The sequence below is a fragment of the Lycium ferocissimum genome, chromosome 2 (genome assembly GCF_029784015.1).
Source record: "Lycium ferocissimum isolate CSIRO_LF1 chromosome 2, AGI_CSIRO_Lferr_CH_V1, whole genome shotgun sequence".
Taxonomy (NCBI): Eukaryota; Viridiplantae; Streptophyta; class Magnoliopsida; order Solanales; family Solanaceae; genus Lycium; species Lycium ferocissimum.
Genome location: NC_081343.1, coordinates 53749792 through 53768506, shown reverse-complemented (window position 1 = coordinate 53768506; position 18715 = coordinate 53749792). Strand labels below are relative to the sequence as shown.

General features: G+C 33.1%; 2 protein-coding genes across 4 annotated transcripts; both read right to left on the bottom strand.

The window, feature by feature from the left end:
- Positions 1-9948: 9948 nt before the first annotated feature.
- LOC132048193 (uncharacterized) lies at positions 9949-11017 on the bottom strand. Its single transcript, XM_059439103.1, has 3 exons — positions 10737-11017; positions 10170-10295; positions 9949-10073 (listed from the first exon to the last, which is right to left on the bottom strand). Exons 1-3 carry the CDS (start codon positions 10953-10955, stop codon positions 10032-10034), a joined length of 387 nt encoding a protein of 128 aa, XP_059295086.1. The 5' UTR covers positions 10956-11017; the 3' UTR covers positions 9949-10031.
- Positions 11018-14256: 3239 nt separating this feature from the next.
- Positions 14257-17562, bottom strand: LOC132048192 (WUSCHEL-related homeobox 9-like). 3 transcript variants are annotated; one of them, XM_059439098.1, is made up of 4 exons: positions 16735-17562; positions 15916-16632; positions 14858-15105; positions 14257-14535 (listed from the first exon to the last, which is right to left on the bottom strand). In XM_059439098.1, the coding sequence occupies exons 1-4, from the start codon at positions 16856-16858 to the stop codon at positions 14530-14532; spliced, it is 1095 nt and encodes a 364-aa protein (XP_059295081.1). In that variant the 5' UTR covers positions 16859-17562; the 3' UTR covers positions 14257-14529. The 3 variants fall into 3 exon arrangements, with proteins under 3 accessions (XP_059295081.1, XP_059295085.1, XP_059295084.1); XM_059439102.1 differs by having other exon boundaries at positions 14900-15105; XM_059439101.1 differs by having other exon boundaries at positions 15916-16629.
- Positions 17563-18715: the final 1153 nt, after the last annotated feature.

Sequence of the window (18715 nt, the reverse complement as noted above, 5' to 3'; positions counted from 1 at the left end):
TACTGTTCTCATTCATTTCCACGTTATCTACGTACCCCCCCCCCCCCCCCCCCCCTCACGCACACCCTACGTCCCACGGAAAAAAAAAAAAAAACTTACTAGTATTATGTTATGACAATGGAGTAGACCAGTTGAGGAAAGAGGGTAGTGCTTTGAACTTCAAAAAAGAAATATACTGAAATTCGTGAAACATCGACTTGTTTCCTTTTCTGTCAAAGCCCATTTTGATGACAATTATGTGCTACTATAATTAAGGAAGGAAGATTTTTTCCTTTTTCCAAACGAATAAAGTACAAAAGTCTTTGACAGGGCAAGGGAAAAGGAGAGCTCTGGGAAAAAGAAAAGAACAAGGGAAAACCAGAGTTAAAGAGGAAAGGAAAATGAAATTGGAACAGATCAGTGGAAACGAAAATAAATTAAATGTAATGGTATTAATTTCTAGGACCTTTCATATTAATGGCTATAATATGCGGAAGTGGTCCTACAACTTATTACCAGTAAATTCTTTTTTTGTTTTTTATAGAATTTCATTACACATATACAAAGAGTATTTCTCTCTTATTACATATAGGTCGATTTGGTTCTGATTTTGTATTTATCAAACCAAACTAACCATGCGATTTTTCAAATGTTTAAAGTAAAACAAACCAACAAAAGTCGGTTCTTTCGGTCTCATATTTTTCCCTTTTTTTTCGGTCTCATATTTTTCCTTTTTTTTCATTTTTTTTTCTCCTGTGATATTTGCGGGCTATTGCACAGGAGCGATGATTATCTTGTGCACAACCAAACGATAGCGCCTGCGCGTTCCCTTGTCATAAAAAAAATCTTTTTTTTTTTTCATAATATCTCAACAACAGAAAATATGTAAGTATAGTGCTTCCAAACATTTCTTCTGTCCTTAGTAAGATACAACAATGATATGACACTTCCAAATAAAATAATGTAAAATGTGAAATGATTCATGTATTATGCTAAAAATGTGAAATAATTTATGTATTATGCTAAAATATAGTGTCACCAACCATAGAAATAATGATAACCCATAAAAAAGTACTCTTAATAAGAGATAATGAAAATGAACATAGATTGATATTTTGGCTTTATTTGCGTTAGTAGACAATTATGGACTATATATAATTCTATAACAGAATTGTTGGAGCATACAAAATTGTATATTTAAAATTAAAATAAACTATGAAAGATTTTTGAAATACTTATATATTACATTATAATTTTAAAAATTGTATTCATGTAATGTGGATTTGATTTAGTTTTGGTTTGACTTTTTTTTTTTTTTAGTTAAAAGCAAACCAATTATGGTCGTTTTATCATTAACAAACAAAATCATTAGTCGACTTATTTTCTTGATTTGACTTCAGTTTTGTGCGGTTTGTCTGTTTTCTTTGAACAATGTTATTTTTTATAATGGTATATGAAAAAGTGATGTATAATGTGCATAAAAAAGTGCAGTGTAATTGTGCAAAAAAGAGATTTTGAGAAAGATATAATTGATTAAGTATATTCACTATGTAAAGAGAGTATAATTAATTAATGATTGTAGAAATGCATTTTATGGTCAACAAATAATAGTGAGCTTATTTGAATCACATGATATTTTATCTTAGAAGGACAAGTAACCATAGTTGTGACAAACCCCCTACGTGTACCCCAAAAAAAAAAAAAAAAAAAAAAAAAAGAAAAAAAAAAAAGAGAATACGGACCCCTTATGTTAGAATTTTATAAACTTAAGGGGGATAGGGTTGTGGTTTGTGTGAATTTGTAACATCCAAATGAAAGAACAGTACTATTCGTATTTAGGGGCGTTTACAGTTTGGTTAAAAACCGATCTAAATCGAATCAAATCGATTAAATAAATCGATATTTACTTGGGTCAGGTTAATTTGGTTTGGTTTGATTTTAAGTTTTTAAAAACCGATAATATTTAGTTTGGTTTTGATTTTACTAACAACAAACTGAAGAAAAAACTGACCGAACTGATAAATTTTATCCATAATACACACACACAATATGTTAATTTTAATAAATACTTTTAAATAATTTATATACCTTTTAATCAAAATTTTATTTATATCTAATAGGCTAATGAGCTTTATACCTTAAGCCCATTATTAAAAAGAAATCCATGAATTCAAACTCCACTACAAGAAAGTACAGAAATGACAACAACTTTTTTGGCAACAAAAATAATATAGTTGGCAAAATTCAATATTTGACAACAACTTAGGTTTATTGTTGGCATATATGATGAATCTTTTAAAATGAACTTTTTTTGTTGTCAAACAATTTAATTTTGTTGCTATAGTATTGACTATTATTGCAAAAAGTATTTTGGACAACAATAAAAAAGTTGTTGCACGTCGTTGCAATAACAGCTGTTGGGAAAAGTTTATGCAACAACAAAAAAGGTTGTTGCCTAAAGTATTTTTTGCAACAATAGTCAATACTATTGCAACAAAAACAATTTGTTGACAAATGTCTTCTTTGTTCTTGTGCTCATTTATTGAAAGAAACAACCATGAGATTTACCTAGATTTATTTTTTGATAAACTTTATTCACTTAATTAAAATCATAAATCCTACGACATTTTTTCCATAATGCATGCAAGAAAATTGTAACTACCATAATGAAAGGGCAATAACGAATTATAAGTTGAAAAATGATAGAAAAATTCTCTCCTAATTGTAGGAAAAAGACATGAAAGAGAGAAATACTGTTAGTTTACCTAAAAACCGAAAAATCGATCAAAACTGAACCAAACCGATGGATATGTATTATATTTGGTTTGGTTTTTAAATTTTTTTAAAACCGACTAAATTGATTTGGTTTAAATTTTAACCCAAAACCAACTCAAACCAACCTTTTAACACCCCTACTGGTATAACGTTGCAAAAGATTCAACTTGTCGATTATACAAGGAGAGAATCTTCAACCTTCCATAACCAAATCGAGGGGGCAGAAATACAAGATATGCATTTTAGCAGGATTGGGTTATAAAAGTTCAGAAACATACTCTACAGTCGACCCTCACAATAATGGGATTCTTGTTTAGAATGACAACACACTGTCCGCTAAGCACAGTGTTACCTTAGCTACTCCCTAAATAGACAAGACAAAACCTTATTTTTCTAAAGCTTACTTTTTGTTAAACACTTTACGCCTTATCATCCCACCTCCCTCCCTCCCCCCACCTCCCACACGGGGGGGGGGGGGGGGCAAATGTATTGTTGATCTTTCATTTTTATGTGCTAATCATACAGTAATTCGTTTTCACTTTTATAGCAAAGGGTATATATAGTAGGATGTTGGGGGATCCTCGCTTCCCAAATAGAAGTCTAAAACCTTGAGTTTTAAAAATAAAAAAATTCGTGATAACAAGCGTTTTAGTATTCTTTTAGTAAAGCTTATATATCGATGTGAATTCAAGTTATTTAATCTCATGCATTTATCAAACGCCCAAAGAAAAAACAAACCGGCATGCAAAATTATATTAAAGTAAAATTTTCACAAACAGCTACCTTTTAACTCTTTCTAACAACCTATAACTACATATTCTATATTTACAATTCGTAACTAGAGGAGCCTATATTTATCTAGTAGTCGGGTATACCAAAATATAACATAAATATAGCGGAAATACGTACGCGAGTTTTACCGATATATTTATGGAAACAAAATCGTTTCAATTTTAATTAGAATCGGTTATATTGTTCCCTCGATTCACGCAAATATCCTCCCATTCCATATCCGATTCCATATCTCATTCAAACAGCCTAACAAATTCAAAAAAAAATTTGAATTCAAACAAGACAATCATATTTTTAACCAAAAAATAAAAAGGTTGAAAAACCTTTGAAAAATAACAATATCAAAACAAGAACATAGCTTGATTATCACGACGAATATATATTTGATTTCATCAAGTTGAGTTCATAATTGAGGTAACGATTTTTTCACTGCAAACTTTTTTTTTTTTGTTCGTCTTTTCCGAAATTGTTTTAGCTAAATTGAATTTAACACATTGCTGTATTCGAAAACAACAGGATAATGACAAGCGAATCGCGTTGATCCGTCATTCGGTTTTTGGAACGATCGTAATCGTTTTGTGAATTACAAAATTGATGTCGTTGTGTTCATTGATAATTGCAATTACGATGAGTTAGTTTGTACGATTATAAATCAATTAGGCGTGGATACTGTTAGGAAAACTATTTCAATAAAATATACCGTCAAGGCGATTTTCAACCAATTGAAATACACAACGATACGGGAGTTCGTGTGTACGTTGAGCTTAAGAGAGAAAACAGAGTTTTGGGGACGTATCCAATGTGCGTTAGTATTCATGATTTGGATGTTGAGGATTGTGCAACCGGTAATCGTATTATTGGAGATGATGTCGCAAATTGGATATAGCGAGAATCGGGATGATATGAAAGTTTGTGATTCTACTGTAAACACTGTTGTTTTGTTTGGGAATGATAACAATTTGATAATTTCGAAACCGGAAGCGAAAGGAGTTTTTGTCGATCAAATTTACCAGGATAAGGAAACTTTGAAAATTGCGATGACGAAATACGCAATTCGTGAAAGATTCAATTTCAAAACAAGAGAGATCGAATGCTATAAGGTATGATTTTCTAAATGTATTCTCGGTATCGTAAAGTGCGGTATGTATTTTTGTTATATTTGTACCGTATTTATATGATCCGTTAACTTATTTAGCACACTCGTTAATTTTAAAAATGTTTGATGCAATATATTCCGATATATTTTTTTATATATTTATACCGTATTTAATTGATTCAATATGTACTATTTGAATTGTATTATGTAGCTACACTCGGGCATGCCGGTCGCCGTAATGTAAATGGAAATTCGCAGCGTCGAGAATTGGGGATTCCGAAATGTTCAGGGTTAGAGCTTTCGATGACGAACATACATGTCCGTTGAAGGACAAGGTGTATTCACAAAGGCAGCAACAAGTTGGTTTATTGGAGAAGCGGTTGTGAAGGCGAAAATAACTAACCATAAAAGGAAGGTCACACCGGGGATATAATAGATGATGTTAAGAATGAATTCGGCGTAGATGTTTCTTATATGATGGCATGGAGAGCTAGAGAGAAGGCTATAAAAGATTTCGTAGGTGATCCTACCTGATTCATACAAGAAGTTGCCGGCATATATATACATACTTGATAAAACGTATCTTGGATCGCTCGTTAAAATGCATAAATCACCAGAAAATGAGTTTATGTATTTGTTTGTAGCACTCAAAGCATTCATAAAGGGATTCGAGTGTTGTAGACCAATAGTTGTAGTGGATGGTGCACACCTTAAATCAACGTATAATGGTACATTTGTGTCGGCAAGTACTTTTGATGGAGCAGGTATGTGTAATTCTATTCTACGAATGTTTTTTTTTATAAATACAACATTATGCATATTGATTTGCAAATAAAGCTGCTAAAAACATACTCTGGATGTATTGCTGGTGTAAATTTGTGAATATTATATGATGAAATACACCGTAAATACGAGGTAAATATATTGTAAATATATACCGTTGTTTTATAAATGATGGTGCTAAAAATACAAGTGTGAGATCAAATTCAGCTTGAAATATGTTTTGAATATAATATAAATATAAACCGATTTTTGTAGGTAATATCCTACCACTAGCGTATGGTGGATAGATTCCGAGAATAATAAGTCGTGGACGTGGTTCTTTGAACCTGCTCAAGCAAAGCTTATGGTGTTAGGCAAAATATGCGTGTCGTGTCCGATAGACATGAAAGCATAATACACGCAGCTTTCTAAGGTGTATCCATCGTTTCCTCATTTGGCTTGTGTATGGCATTTGTGGAAAAATGTGACAAAGCAATACACAACAAACAAGAGGTGTCGAGTCCTATATTTTATTCACTAGCGAAAGCATACAGACCGTGATGAGTTCGATAAATTGATGGAGAAGATTGGGAATGTTGATATTCGGGTAAAACGATACCTAGAAGATGTCGGAAGAGATAAATGGTCTAGGCTTTATTCACTCGTTAATAGAGGATGGACAATGACTTCGAATATAGCCGAATGTATTAATGGAAAACTGTCTGTTGCTGCAAGAGAGTTACATATTTTTGATTTCCTTGAAGAAGTGAGGAAGATGTTTGGTAGATGGAATTGCACAAATAGAAAAAATGGTACCTATACATTCACAACACTGATGAGGCGGTATCAAGAGATGTTGTCGATCAACGAGTACAAATCAATACGAATGAGGGTAACTTTGTTTGCAACACAAAAATTTAATCTACATTTTTACTATATGTAATGTATATTTATATATATTCCTAATATGGTAAACCGCTCGTGTAATGCTTGTTTATTTGTTAAATGGTTCTCGTGTCAAGCGTCAACCGAATATGTGTACACAAAGAATGATGGACCGAGGCGTTTCATAATAGATTTGAAGAAGAAAACTTGCATGCAGGATGTTCCAACTAGACGAGATACCGTGTTCTCATGCATGGGGATTGAAGAATAAAAATTTGACCGCCGATGTATATTGTTCGATTTATTCAAGCCGAAATGTTTGGAACACATATGATGTGCCGCTGATCCTCTTCCCGACGAGACCGAGTGGAATGTTCCTAAAAGTATATTAGATGAAGTTGTTATGCCACCGATCTATAAGAGACCCCGGGAGGCCAAAAAAGAAGAGGGACAAGCCATTACATGTGAGTTGATGATTGGTAAACGCAGAAATTCGTGCGGTAAATGTGGACGTCTTGGTCATAATAGGCGTTCGTGTGATAATCCGCCGCTCAATAAGAAGAATAAATAAGTCCATTTTGATTTTATTTGTTAAGACAATTCTACTTTAAATCCCGTATACAAATTCACACGGTGGGGGCGTAAATATTTTCCCAGGTAAGAAATATTTTCCCATCTTTATTTTGAATGCTCCATCACAAAAGGATTGTGGTACAAGTTTATTAAATAATCGCTCCATTACTTGTCGCATTTTTTGGTATGCTAGTGGCATTGGTTTAGAGAGAAAGGAAATAAAAAATGAATTCATCTTGAATTCATATCGTTCTAGTATGATTGTATTTCACATCGTTGAACATCCGATGTTTTTCAATGTAATGCTATATTGGTGGTTAAATGGTATTTGGAAAGTCTACTCTATGTTAACTTATTAGACCTTTTGTTTTGGATTTATGATTTAATAGTTGTATTTCGTATATATTTTGGCTATATTTTAGTTGTATTTTGTATGATCCGGTAGATAATACTTATTAGTTGTATTTCGTATATATTTTGGCTATATTTTATCGTTAACTATATTTGATATATATATATTTTACATATATTTGAAGTGTATTTAGTTGAAATTTTAAATTTTGTAACAAACTCGTAATTTTAAAAATGATCTTATGGAATATATCTGAGTTATATTTTCGTATATATCGATCGTATTTAAATGGTTATATATACTACTTTGTTAAATTAATACATTTCACGTATAATGAAAAATGGAATTTATGCATTGAAAAGATAACATACTTGAAAGAAACAACAATATAAAAACCATAAGGTGGTGTTCAATATTAATCATCCTAAAAAAGATTGCCGCACATGAAACAATATGTCCAAAATGAAAAACAAAGAACAAAAGTCGCAACCAACTATGCTATTGTTCAACATGAAAATGAAAAAACACAAATGAATTGGTGGCCTAATCAAGATCCTCTTTATCAACCGCATCATAATCAATGCCGGTCTAATTGGTCTTGGAGGTCGCTCGTTATCACTTGACGCATTGTTGTTTGACTTATCCCATGCATAGTCGCATAAAAGGGCGCCGTATCTCATACGGAGTAACTTTGCATCGAATTCGGTTGGGATGATCGCACTTGAGCTCAAGTATTCCGAAGGCGGCCACATACACACCACAATCCCCGGAACAAAAATGATCAAAAAATTTACTTATCAAAAAACCACGAAAAAAAAGATGTATTTATTGTGTTTTTTATTGGAAGAGATTCTTACATGCTAGATGGAGCTTGTTGCGGGAGATTGTCTACATTCACAATGTCAAAGTTGTCGGTTTGTTCTCTATTTCGTAAGAAGGATGTGTGGCAAAATCTATATCCGCCTTCTTCTCATAGAAATCGTCATTTGTAGACCGTGTGTCACTAGAGTAGCCAACATTTTCACTCCGACTCTAACGACAAGATCATGCCCCCGTGTACGTATGAGTTGTATACGTAGATGGACCCGTTTGTAAAAAGAAAAAATAAGAAAAAAACAAACATATAAAATTTGTAGAAAAATGAATGATCTTTTCATTGGATGAGAGCAGCACTGCTGTTGAATGATATCACAACCAAAATCCGTTGATTTTCCTCTTTTATGTTGACAGAATTAGTACGTTGTCAACAAGATACCATGGTACATTAGCCAACAACCGTGCCCGTTAATGTACTCACACGCTCATCTTCCTCATCGGCGACACATGTGGATGAATCGTGGTTTTCCCAAGATTTGTAAATTTCAAAGAACTAAAGTGTGAAAAATACAAAGGCAAGTTGGTGAATCTATAGTTGTCGTTATTGTGATACTTCCCCTTCTTGCGTAGGTAGTAGAAAATAACATCAATATGCCGTAAAAACATCAATTCAGTTGACTATAATCAACACTATGTTCAAAACAAATATTGCTGTATATATAGTAAATATAGTGCAATATACTCTTATATATAGTAAAAATACAATTCTGTATACCTGGACAAGACTGTGCTGAACTAGTAAATTAATGTCTCGATATTAAATATAGTGCAAGTATAATGATGACAATATTCTATAAATACAAGTTGTGACAATAAGTACCTCAACCTACTCCCTCAACTTAAAACTATAAAAACATGGTTCAAATGAATTTAAAGGCATCAGCAAACAGTATACACATATACACATATATAGTACTGCTTTAAAAGTTAAAAGTTTCAGTTAAATATAGAGAAAATATATGGTAAATATGCCTGAAATATATTTTTTACAATATATGTCAAATATTGTAAAAAATATACTCTAGATACATCACATTGTAATTCTATTATAAAACATAAAAAAATTAGATAACAAGCGTAAAGATATCAAAACCTCTCACTCCAAAGTTGCCCATCCATAGATAACAAGTAGAACCAGTTTTTGTCGGCTACGGTTGTAACGCCTAAATGAAACCGAAGTTCGGCATCCGCAAGATCGAGTCCTTCCTTGTTCTTTCTGTAATGATTTTCATTTGGCTTCCTGTATATCAACAATGGAAAGAACATACGTTAAGTTTATTGATAATTGAATTCTGGCAAAATAAAAAAACAAGTTGTGACAATAAGTACCTTTTGTCATGCGATTTCAATAGATCGTTCTCAAGCCACTTTTGATATTCTTGAAGAAACGAAGTATCTAACGGGGCATTTATAGGGTGGTCAACAAATGGGTGTTTTTTCTGATAAATGCAAGGACTGATATTTTTGCGTAAGAACCCGCCGAGCTAAAATTGGGACAATAAGGGGACAGTTATATTTGCTTGGTTTCCTTTCTCGGGCAAAGACTCGGATGGACAATGATCTCGTTTTTCGTAGTTTGAAAACTCGTGGCAGTCTCACCACTTGAGCTTTGGCCCGCATTTGGTTGTACGGGAACTTGTTGTCCAGTTTCATCACTTGAACTGTGGCCAACTATCGGTTGTACTCCAACTTGTTGTTCAGTTTCATTAGTTGAACTTTGTCCGGTTGTTGGTTGTACTCCAAGTTGGATTGGTATCTGAGAATCAGGAATCATCCACTGAGACATGGTTACCGGGTATTGTCCACATTCTCGAGGAGTCCTTAAACTTGACAAATCGGTTTGATCATCGCGTGGTACCGGAGGAGGACCGAGAGGAATAACACATGCTAAAAGGGCGCTGATTAGCAAGTCCGCTACCATTTCCTCTCGATGCGGTAAATTCAAAGATTAGCATTCTCCATATCGCCGATTTGCTGAGATTCCTGAAATAAAAAACAAGAAAAAAACGACTGGTGTTTGTCAATTATTGCTTATCAAAACGACATTTCAGTACTTAAAAGCCACATTTCAGTACTTACATCAAAATTTAAATGGATTGGTGTTATGGGCACTCCATCCGTTTGTGCATCACTTTTAACTCCGATTTCTTTATCCACATCAACAACGTAAACCGGATCATTAATTGGCAACCCAACTCCCTCAACCTAAAACAATAAAAACATGGTTCAAATGAATTTAAAGGCATCAAGAAAATGTATACATATATACACATATATAGTATCGCTTTTTAAAAGTTAAAAGTTTCATTAAATATAGAGAAAATATATGGTAAATATGTCCGAAATATAGTAAATAAAACTTAATAAGTAACAATGAACATAATAATCAAAATACAATTAAAATACAGCCACAACATATATGAAAAACTAATATTAAAATATCAATCCAAAACAAATATAGCACTCGCTAGTATATATAAACACAATCATAACAAAAATAGCACAAATAGATACATCAAAAAGGACACTACTAACAAATCACCATGTGAAAACTATATATGTAAATACACTATAGGGTAAAAATCCAATATTTTCACTTTGAATAATATACTGCAAATATAGAAAAGTGAAAGAAAAAATGAGTACCACTGGATGACTCCTCTGCGCGGAAGTGGCACCACCACCTTGATTCTCTTTGGTTGAAAGCTTTACTGTACCGCCACTTTGATTGCCTTGATAAATCCCACCATCACTATGTAAGTCGCCTTTTAACATTGTGTCGCCGACCTTTAAAATTTTCCAAAAGAAAATATAAAGTCTTCCAATAAATATATCAAAATAACTTAAAAAGTAAATAATTTCCATTTTTAGTGTTGATTTTTACCTTATCCGGTGTTTGATTGCCCTTTATTGCATCTAACAACTTTTTGAAGTAGTTATCCATGTAGTCAAACACCTACAGTTTTGAAAGATAAAAAATAGAATTAGAATCGTTAATTACTTGACACAAGCAATATGAAGTAAAAAAAAACATATTGAAAACAAAACGCCTACTTCTTTCTTGAAAATCCGAATCTCTTCCCTTATCAGGTTAAACTCATCTGTTCGGGGTGCTGTAGGTGCATCTTGTTTCCTTGTCCCTTTTATCCCGCATTCCTTCCGTGATGGTTGTTTCTCGGAAGGAGGAACGAAACCGGAAACCGCGTCCGTTTCTTGCCTCGCGGGGAATCGAATTGGCACTCCTTTGTTGTTGTTTGCCACCGGACGACGCGGTGGCGTGGTACTAAAATCATCGTAATCATCGTCTACCAAATCGCATCATGTACACCATCAACTCCATGTTTGACGTCCGGTATGTCATGTGCAACAGAGGCAATTTAAGAGTTTCCAACTCATGGGGTGTTGGCACAACTTCCTCAAATCTACAGGATCGTGAACAACAAAATATAGAAACTATATTACCGTATATATCTACATTGGTAACATACTAAAAAATGAGGAAAATATAGTCAAAATATATTGATCACAAATGACTTATTTCATAAATATAGACAAAATATAATCAAAATATAGCATGTAAAACAAACATATTAAAACAAGCTTAAATGGTAAAAGACACAAAACTCGTTAAAAGATCGTTTTACCGGATTTTTATCGTCTCGAACATGCCATCCATCAATTTCTTGAATTCGGTTTTCCTTCCGTAGTTCGCCAGCTCAAAATTCTAGGAATTAAATTCCCCGTCTTAACCGCAATGGTGGACGGACTTTTGAGCAACATTCATACAACCATACTTGCATAGCAAGCGGCAAACCATGAATCCTATAATATTTCTTAAAACCAAAGATATTTCTCGCCCGATGCTTACAACCAACTCTCTAAACGAATCTTTACCCCAAGGATACTCATTATATCTCCCGTCCTCTACAACATCAAAATGGATCCTTGGTATGTTTGTTGAGTTCGGCTCACCACAATGTACCCACGTATTTATGAAATACAATATTGCCATCTTGATCGCGTCATCCCCTTTATCATCCTGCATAGCCTTGTTGAAACACTCAATAAGCTCGTGTCTTTTAACCGGCAATTGATTCTCCCGATTTCTACCAAAATAGTCCACCATAAGCCTATTCGGTTTTGAGTTATCATAAACAAAATCATTTTCATCGTATACACAATCTAGCCCAGTTGATCGTTGCAAATTCTCTAAGGCCAAAACGCGTAACTTTACCATTTATTTCAAATGTAAAGCACCTATATGTACTGCCCCTAAGTTCTTTGACCATAAAGCACCGAAAAATCTGTGCTTGTACATCCAATTGCTGCATTCTGAGATATTTACCAAAACAAGAATTCCTAAACATATCCATCTCCGTGGATCCGTTAGTTTGCCTCTAATATCTTGCATTACATTAACATTCGTGTATCTACACATAGATGGTGCCAGTAAAAGACAGGTGCTTGGTAACCAAAAATTTAGATACCCGAAACAACATGCCAAAAAACACGTATGATTAACATATATTGACTAAATGTACTTAAAAATATACACAAAATAACCGTCAACAAAATAATAACCGAATGTACTTAAAAATCTTAAAAATCACCGTAATAATCACAACAAAATATACACAAAAATAATCGAATGTACTTAAAAATCTTAAAAATCACAAGCTTATGGTGAAGAAAAATACGCACGAAATAACCGAAGAAACAAGTGTAAAAAAAAACACGAGAAAAAATATACTTAAAATGCACACAAAATATAAATCGTTTAATTCATAGATCCGTAATAACCGAACAAAAAAAAAGAACTAAATATACCGAAAATACAACAAAAATATACCTTTTCATCATCATCCTCATCCACATTACGTTTGGCTTTAGCAATTTTCTTGCCCTTAACATTAACAACATTGTCACTTCCTTTCTCTTCTTTCTTTTGTTTCTCCATTTGAGAAACATTTTTCAATTTTTCTTGTTGTTTACTCTTCGAATCAACATATTCCTTATAACGCCTAGGATCGTTAATTCTTTTTGAACGATTCTCGCATAAGAGCCTCGCAATGGAAGTTTCATGTTGAGAAATTCCCAAAGAAAAATTAGGAATCGCACATTCGGGTTCTATACCCGTATTTCTCATCGGAGTAGACCTATAAATTTTTTTAGTCATTCCAATTGAATCTAAGAAAAAACAACCAAGAACAAACACCGATAGTTACTTACTTAGACTTGCATTCCCGATTCAAACGAAAAAAAAAAAAAAAAAACACCCAAAATATAGGTTAAATACATTAGGTAAAAAATAAAAATCAGTAATATAGAATCTTACTTTATTTTGGGAATTAGATTTGAAACGTGAGAGAAATCAATGAGTAGTTAATTAGAGATAAAAAGGAAGTTGAATAATTGAAAAACCGATTTGAAATTGGATGAAAGTAATGGATATGGTGAATAATGGCGTCTATTTAGGATGAAGGAGAGAGACACGTTTTTTTTTTTTTTTTTGCTTAAATAATAATTACAAAAGTTTAGTTATGCGAACCTATGCCTATTTAGGACTCCTTGAGAGAGATGATAATTAATCCCACATGATATATATTGACAAGAAAAAATGTCCGTTAGTCCTTAATTATTTTTTTTAGTGATAGAAAACAAAAATGCTTATCAAATTAGATTCTGTTACAGTACTACTTTTTTGTTGGTTCTTGAACACATTATACAAGAGTCTTAATTAGACTTTTTTCATATATAGGATCATTTTCGTTCTTTATGTCATAAAGTGAAAGGCTACATAGTTTTGCTCCCAAGAAAAAAATTATTGCAAAATAAGATTATACGATAACTCGAAGAATACTTATATTTAAGATAGACAGTGATCGAAGGCAAGAAAAATGACCAATGAAATCTTAACATAGGGTAGCTATGCTATATAAGTAAATATGATATATTTTAGCTACTAAATATAATTATTGAAAAGTTTAGTTATGTTCCATAAATAGGTAATAATGGAACCTATGCCAAGTAAATTTATCACAGTTATTGGATTTTTTCTTGACCTTCACAGACACATTTCATGTAGTCATGATCCATGTAATATATGGATTCATCCATTTTACTTGTCAACTAATTATATCATCCAAATAAGGAAATTAAACTCAGAAAATGCATTTATATTATAATAATATGATAATTGTTTCATTTCGTGATGACATGAAACATTGTACACAAAGACTAGTCCTTAAATTTCTGTCATAACTAATGTCCCTTCAAGGAACATACTAACTACTACTACTTCAAATTAAACAGTTACTAAAAGCCCTACTACTACTACTTCTACTTCTTGTTTTCTTTTTTCTTCAAGAGACGATGAAAAAAAAAAAAACACAACAGGACTTGACCGCCGTCCATCTCTTCAACATCAACAACTGATCTTCTAAATCTGCATCCAAACATGTAAAAAAAATAAACATTTATTAGGCGTTGGAACATAGATTTGGCTGAAATTTGAAAAAAAGGGTTTTAGAAGTTGAAATTGGGAAAATTGTATTTTAAAGCTAAAGTTGTGTTTGGACATGCACTTCAGTTTAAAAAGTTGAAATTTGTGAATTGATAAAAATTTCACTGGAAATCAAAATTGAAAAACTCACCCTCAAGAATTAACCAAATAAAAAAAAACCATTCCAATATATAAACAGACCCTTAATTTCTAAGAAATCTTACTCTAATAAAGCAATAATGTACAAATTTTAAAGAATTAGTACCAAATCAATAGTGTTATCATGAGTTGGAGTTGACGTGCGAACCAAGTAGTAGAATGCACCATGCTGGAGTGGCTCAAGTGTGAGACCCCATTCATTAGTAATTAGCGGTTCACCAGATGAATGAATGAGCAATGCATCTTCACCGAACATTTCCCTCACATTGAACGGTCCCATCCCAGCCTCAAAAGCAACGTCGTTGATGAACACCGTCGTTCTCGTAGGACCCGCTTCATTGGGGTCCACCACCCCTGCAACCACACGTACACAATCATGAGATAGTGTCTTTAATGGAACCAATGCAGTAGTCAATATAATTCCCCATCCATCCATGCGAACGTTTGGTCACAAAAATTGGACAGGAGATCAGAAAATGGGGGCCAAAGGACAAATCTAACCTTGTCTTATTCCAGTAAAGATGACAAACATTTCCTATACATAAACATAACGTATGAGAAAGTGTAAAAAGTACTTTTTGACCCTGTAGAAAACACTGTAGTAAAGTGAACAGGCATCAATCACTTCCATGAAATGCCAGTAGAAGCTAGCTTTTACTTGTGTGCATAAATGCTTTAAATTTCGTATGAGTAGGGACAAACATTTATTCTCATTCACAGTTCTGGGCTACGGGGCTAAAAAAAAAGGAGTGGCTTTCAAGACTTTATATCTTCTCTTTTGTCATGAAGTTGAAAGGAAAAAGATGTTAAAGTGCACATTCATACTAGATATGGTAAAATTTGGACTGAGTAGCCCACCACATACACAACATCCCATAAAAACAAGTAAAGAATATAACACTTCAGTTGCTTAAATGTCCTCCCCTACTCTACTCACTAGACATATAAAATAAAATGGTTCTTCCTCCGTTTAATTTTATACCATGGTGTTTGAGTAAACACAGATTTAAGAAAAAATAACTTGTATCACATATCAAAAATTTCCTTAGAAGTTGTGATTTTCCATTATAGAAAAGTGATTTTTTCTTAAACAAGCTAAAAAAGAATGTCATATATATATATATATATATATTGTGAAACAAATGGCTACGGGTAAACGTTTACCTTGAATGTGACTGATGGTTGGAATAGTGGCAGTAGTAAGAGGAAAAACAGTGTTAGTACTTGGAGTTGAAGTAACAGTGTACTGCAAATTATTCATCTTCTCATTTTCAGCTTTCTTTGAACTACTAGGTGTTTGGCTTATCCCCAAACATTCACTGAGAAAAAGGCCAGAAGTAGAGTGAGAAAAACTAGTTGAATCAGGGAAGCAAAACCCTTGTGTCATAGCAGCAGTAGATTGATCATGAGTTGGTGCTGGTGGTGGTGGTTGCACAGTAAAAAAGAAAGGTTCAATACTCAAGAACTCATTGTTATAGTTTTGTTGGTTCACTGAAGCAGTAGGGGAATTGAGCAAGTCCATCACATTTGATGAACCAATTGAGAAAGTCAAAGAAGACTTGCTATGATGATGATGGCCAGTGGATTTATCAGAGGATGATGAAGAAGAATTAGATGGAGCAGTAATGGCTTGGGAATTATTTTGTTGTTGAGCTTTGGTTTGAAGGTGGCGCTGCTTGTGTTTGCTTCTTGATTTTCTGTTTTGGAACCAGTAGAACACATTTGCATCACCAACTTGTCCATATTCTTGAAGTTTAGCTCGGATTTTTCTTATCTCATCCCTTGGAGGATTCACCATTCCTGAATTGAAGATAGCTTCGAGTATCCGAATTTGTTCTGGCCTTGGATTCCATCTTGGCTTTGGCTCTGGGCTTCTCTCTTCTAATTATTCAAAACAAAAAAAAAAGTAACCAACATTAGAGAAAAAAATGAAAACATAGAGAATGTTGAAGAATCTTGAATTATAGGTTAGTAAATATATACCTGGATTGCATGGGGCTCTTTGTTGAATGAGAGAAGAGTTGATGTCATGTTGCCATTGGTGGTGATGAGAATTGCAGGGTTTGGACTTAAACATGCTAGGCCAGTGTCTATTTGATGAAGCCATATTGATGATTTGATTGAGAGAAAAAAAGACTCCGAGAGATGATGATGAACAAAGAAAAATAAACCCTCTTAGCTTTCTCTTTGTAGTCTAGGCAATCCTAACACTCTTCTTATATAGGCTCCATACCTACTCCTGTTTTTAGTTAGACTTTTTTTTTTTAGTTAAATTAAAATAAAAATTGGTGGAGAATTAAAGAAAAAGCAATTAGAGAAATAAAAAAGACAAAACCCAAAACAGGAATCGCCTATTAAATGATAAACAAAAATAGAAATCAAATTAAATGTAAAGTGAAAGATAGAGATCTAGTACAAGGCCCATACCCTTATAGCTTGTTTACAATAATTTTCAGACTGAAATACTTGTTCACTACTCAATGTACAAAAGCCCAATTAGTTTCCACCCTGGAAGAGAAAGCTAAGAGAAAATTGAAAGTAGCACATGCCAGGGCTTATATTAGAATCATCATCATAGTGAAGACAGTGAAAGCTCTTAATGCAAGAAAAATGAAAATTAATTAAATAAAAAAGAAAGTAATATAATTGAGCTAGATGGAAAAGAGAGAGAAAACAAAATTTTGTGGGGTTTAATTTCTTCAGAAGTCTGATGAGATTGTCTCTTTGTTTTACATATTTTTGAGTTATGATGTTTCTTTTGTAACTTTGGGATTTGCATATATGGAGAAAGGGAGTATTAATGGAGAGAGGTGGAAAGGTGTGGATTATTCTAATGGGAAGGGGTTGTTGCAGGAATAAATAGGGGAGGAAGAAAGGGTTGGGGTTGCGTGGGGGTTTTTGCGGGGGTGGGGGGTTGAAGAAAGGGTTTCAAAGTCAAGATAATGTAATTGTAGGGTTTGAATGGAAAACGGTGGAACAGAAGTAATTGCTCTTTGTAGATTTGAATGTTTTGGCCAAAGAAAGGAAGTTTTGGATTGACTCGAGGGTCATTTTATTACTACCAAGACATTTCAAGATTTTTTGCTTAAATGAAGGAAACAAAAGGTAATTCCATCAATTTTCTTTTTCAAATTTAAAATATTTAAGTTGGCACTAAAAAAATAAGAAATTGACGGACAACTTTTGTCATTAGATAGCCAAAATTCGTCTCTAATCCTATTTAATAATGGATAATTGACGGATTTATCAGAAAATCTTATTATTTACGGGTTATTTAGTGACAATATACCATAGCTAGTTTTTTTTTTTTTTTGGTCGTCTGTGAGCTCTAATACATTTATCCTAAGTCCTATGGATTTTAGGAGTCTTTTAGCGTAGTAAAAATTCTTACACCATTAGAATATAGAGAACTTCTCGCATTTTTATTTTATTTGTAATTTGTATAATAGTTGATTGAGATGAATTTAAATGAAGAACATAATTCGTGCAATTCATATAATCTATTTCATCTTGTTTGAATTGAGGCCTACTTGGTGTTTTTGTTATATATAACTTTTGTTAGAAAAATAAAACTATGTAACTTGAATCAAATTTTTAAAAGTCGAATAATTTTAAGCTCTTATTTCACCACTTCAATTCTTCAATAAGCTAGTTTGTTGGTTGTGATGTTAAAATTCTTCAATTCACCACTCTGTTAGTTTGAGACTAGTCGTCAAAGCTTCTTTTACCTTTTCCACTAGAGCCACGCTAACTCAAGTGAAAAAACAAGTATTATTACCCCTAATTCACACCTCTAATAAATATTGGGTGTTAATGTCTCATTATTTGTCTCGTTGCAGAGTCTCAAAAGAGGCTTAAAAGGAACCATTTCACATTTTGCTAGGGGAGAATTTTCACTATGTATTCACACTAATACAATTTGTAACCTATGCTATTTTAAACTTTCATCATAAACTTTAACTGT

Bases quoted from the DNA above. Each gene is read 5' to 3' on its own strand.
- LOC132048193 (XM_059439103.1), bottom strand. From the start codon at position 10,955: ATGGAAATTATTTACTTTTTAAGTTATTTTGATATATTTATTGGAAGA. The intron at 10,296-10,736 runs GTACTCATTTTT...TTATTGTTTTAG, and splicing joins CGCAGAGGAGTCATCCAGTG to GTTGAGGGAGTTGGGTTGCC. The intron at 10,074-10,169 runs GTAAGTACTGAA...TTTTTATTTCAG, and splicing joins CAATCCATTTAAATTTTGAT to GAATCTCAGCAAATCGGCGA.
- LOC132048192 (XM_059439098.1), bottom strand. From the start codon at position 16,858: ATGGCTTCATCAAATAGACACTGGCCTAGCATGTTTAAGTCCAAACCC. The intron at 16,633-16,734 runs GTATATATTTAC...TTGAATAATTAG, and splicing joins AAGAGCCCCATGCAATCCAG to AAGAGAGAAGCCCAGAGCCA. The intron at 15,106-15,915 runs GTAAACGTTTAC...GTGTGGTTGCAG, and splicing joins AACCATCAGTCACATTCAAG to GGGTGGTGGACCCCAATGAA.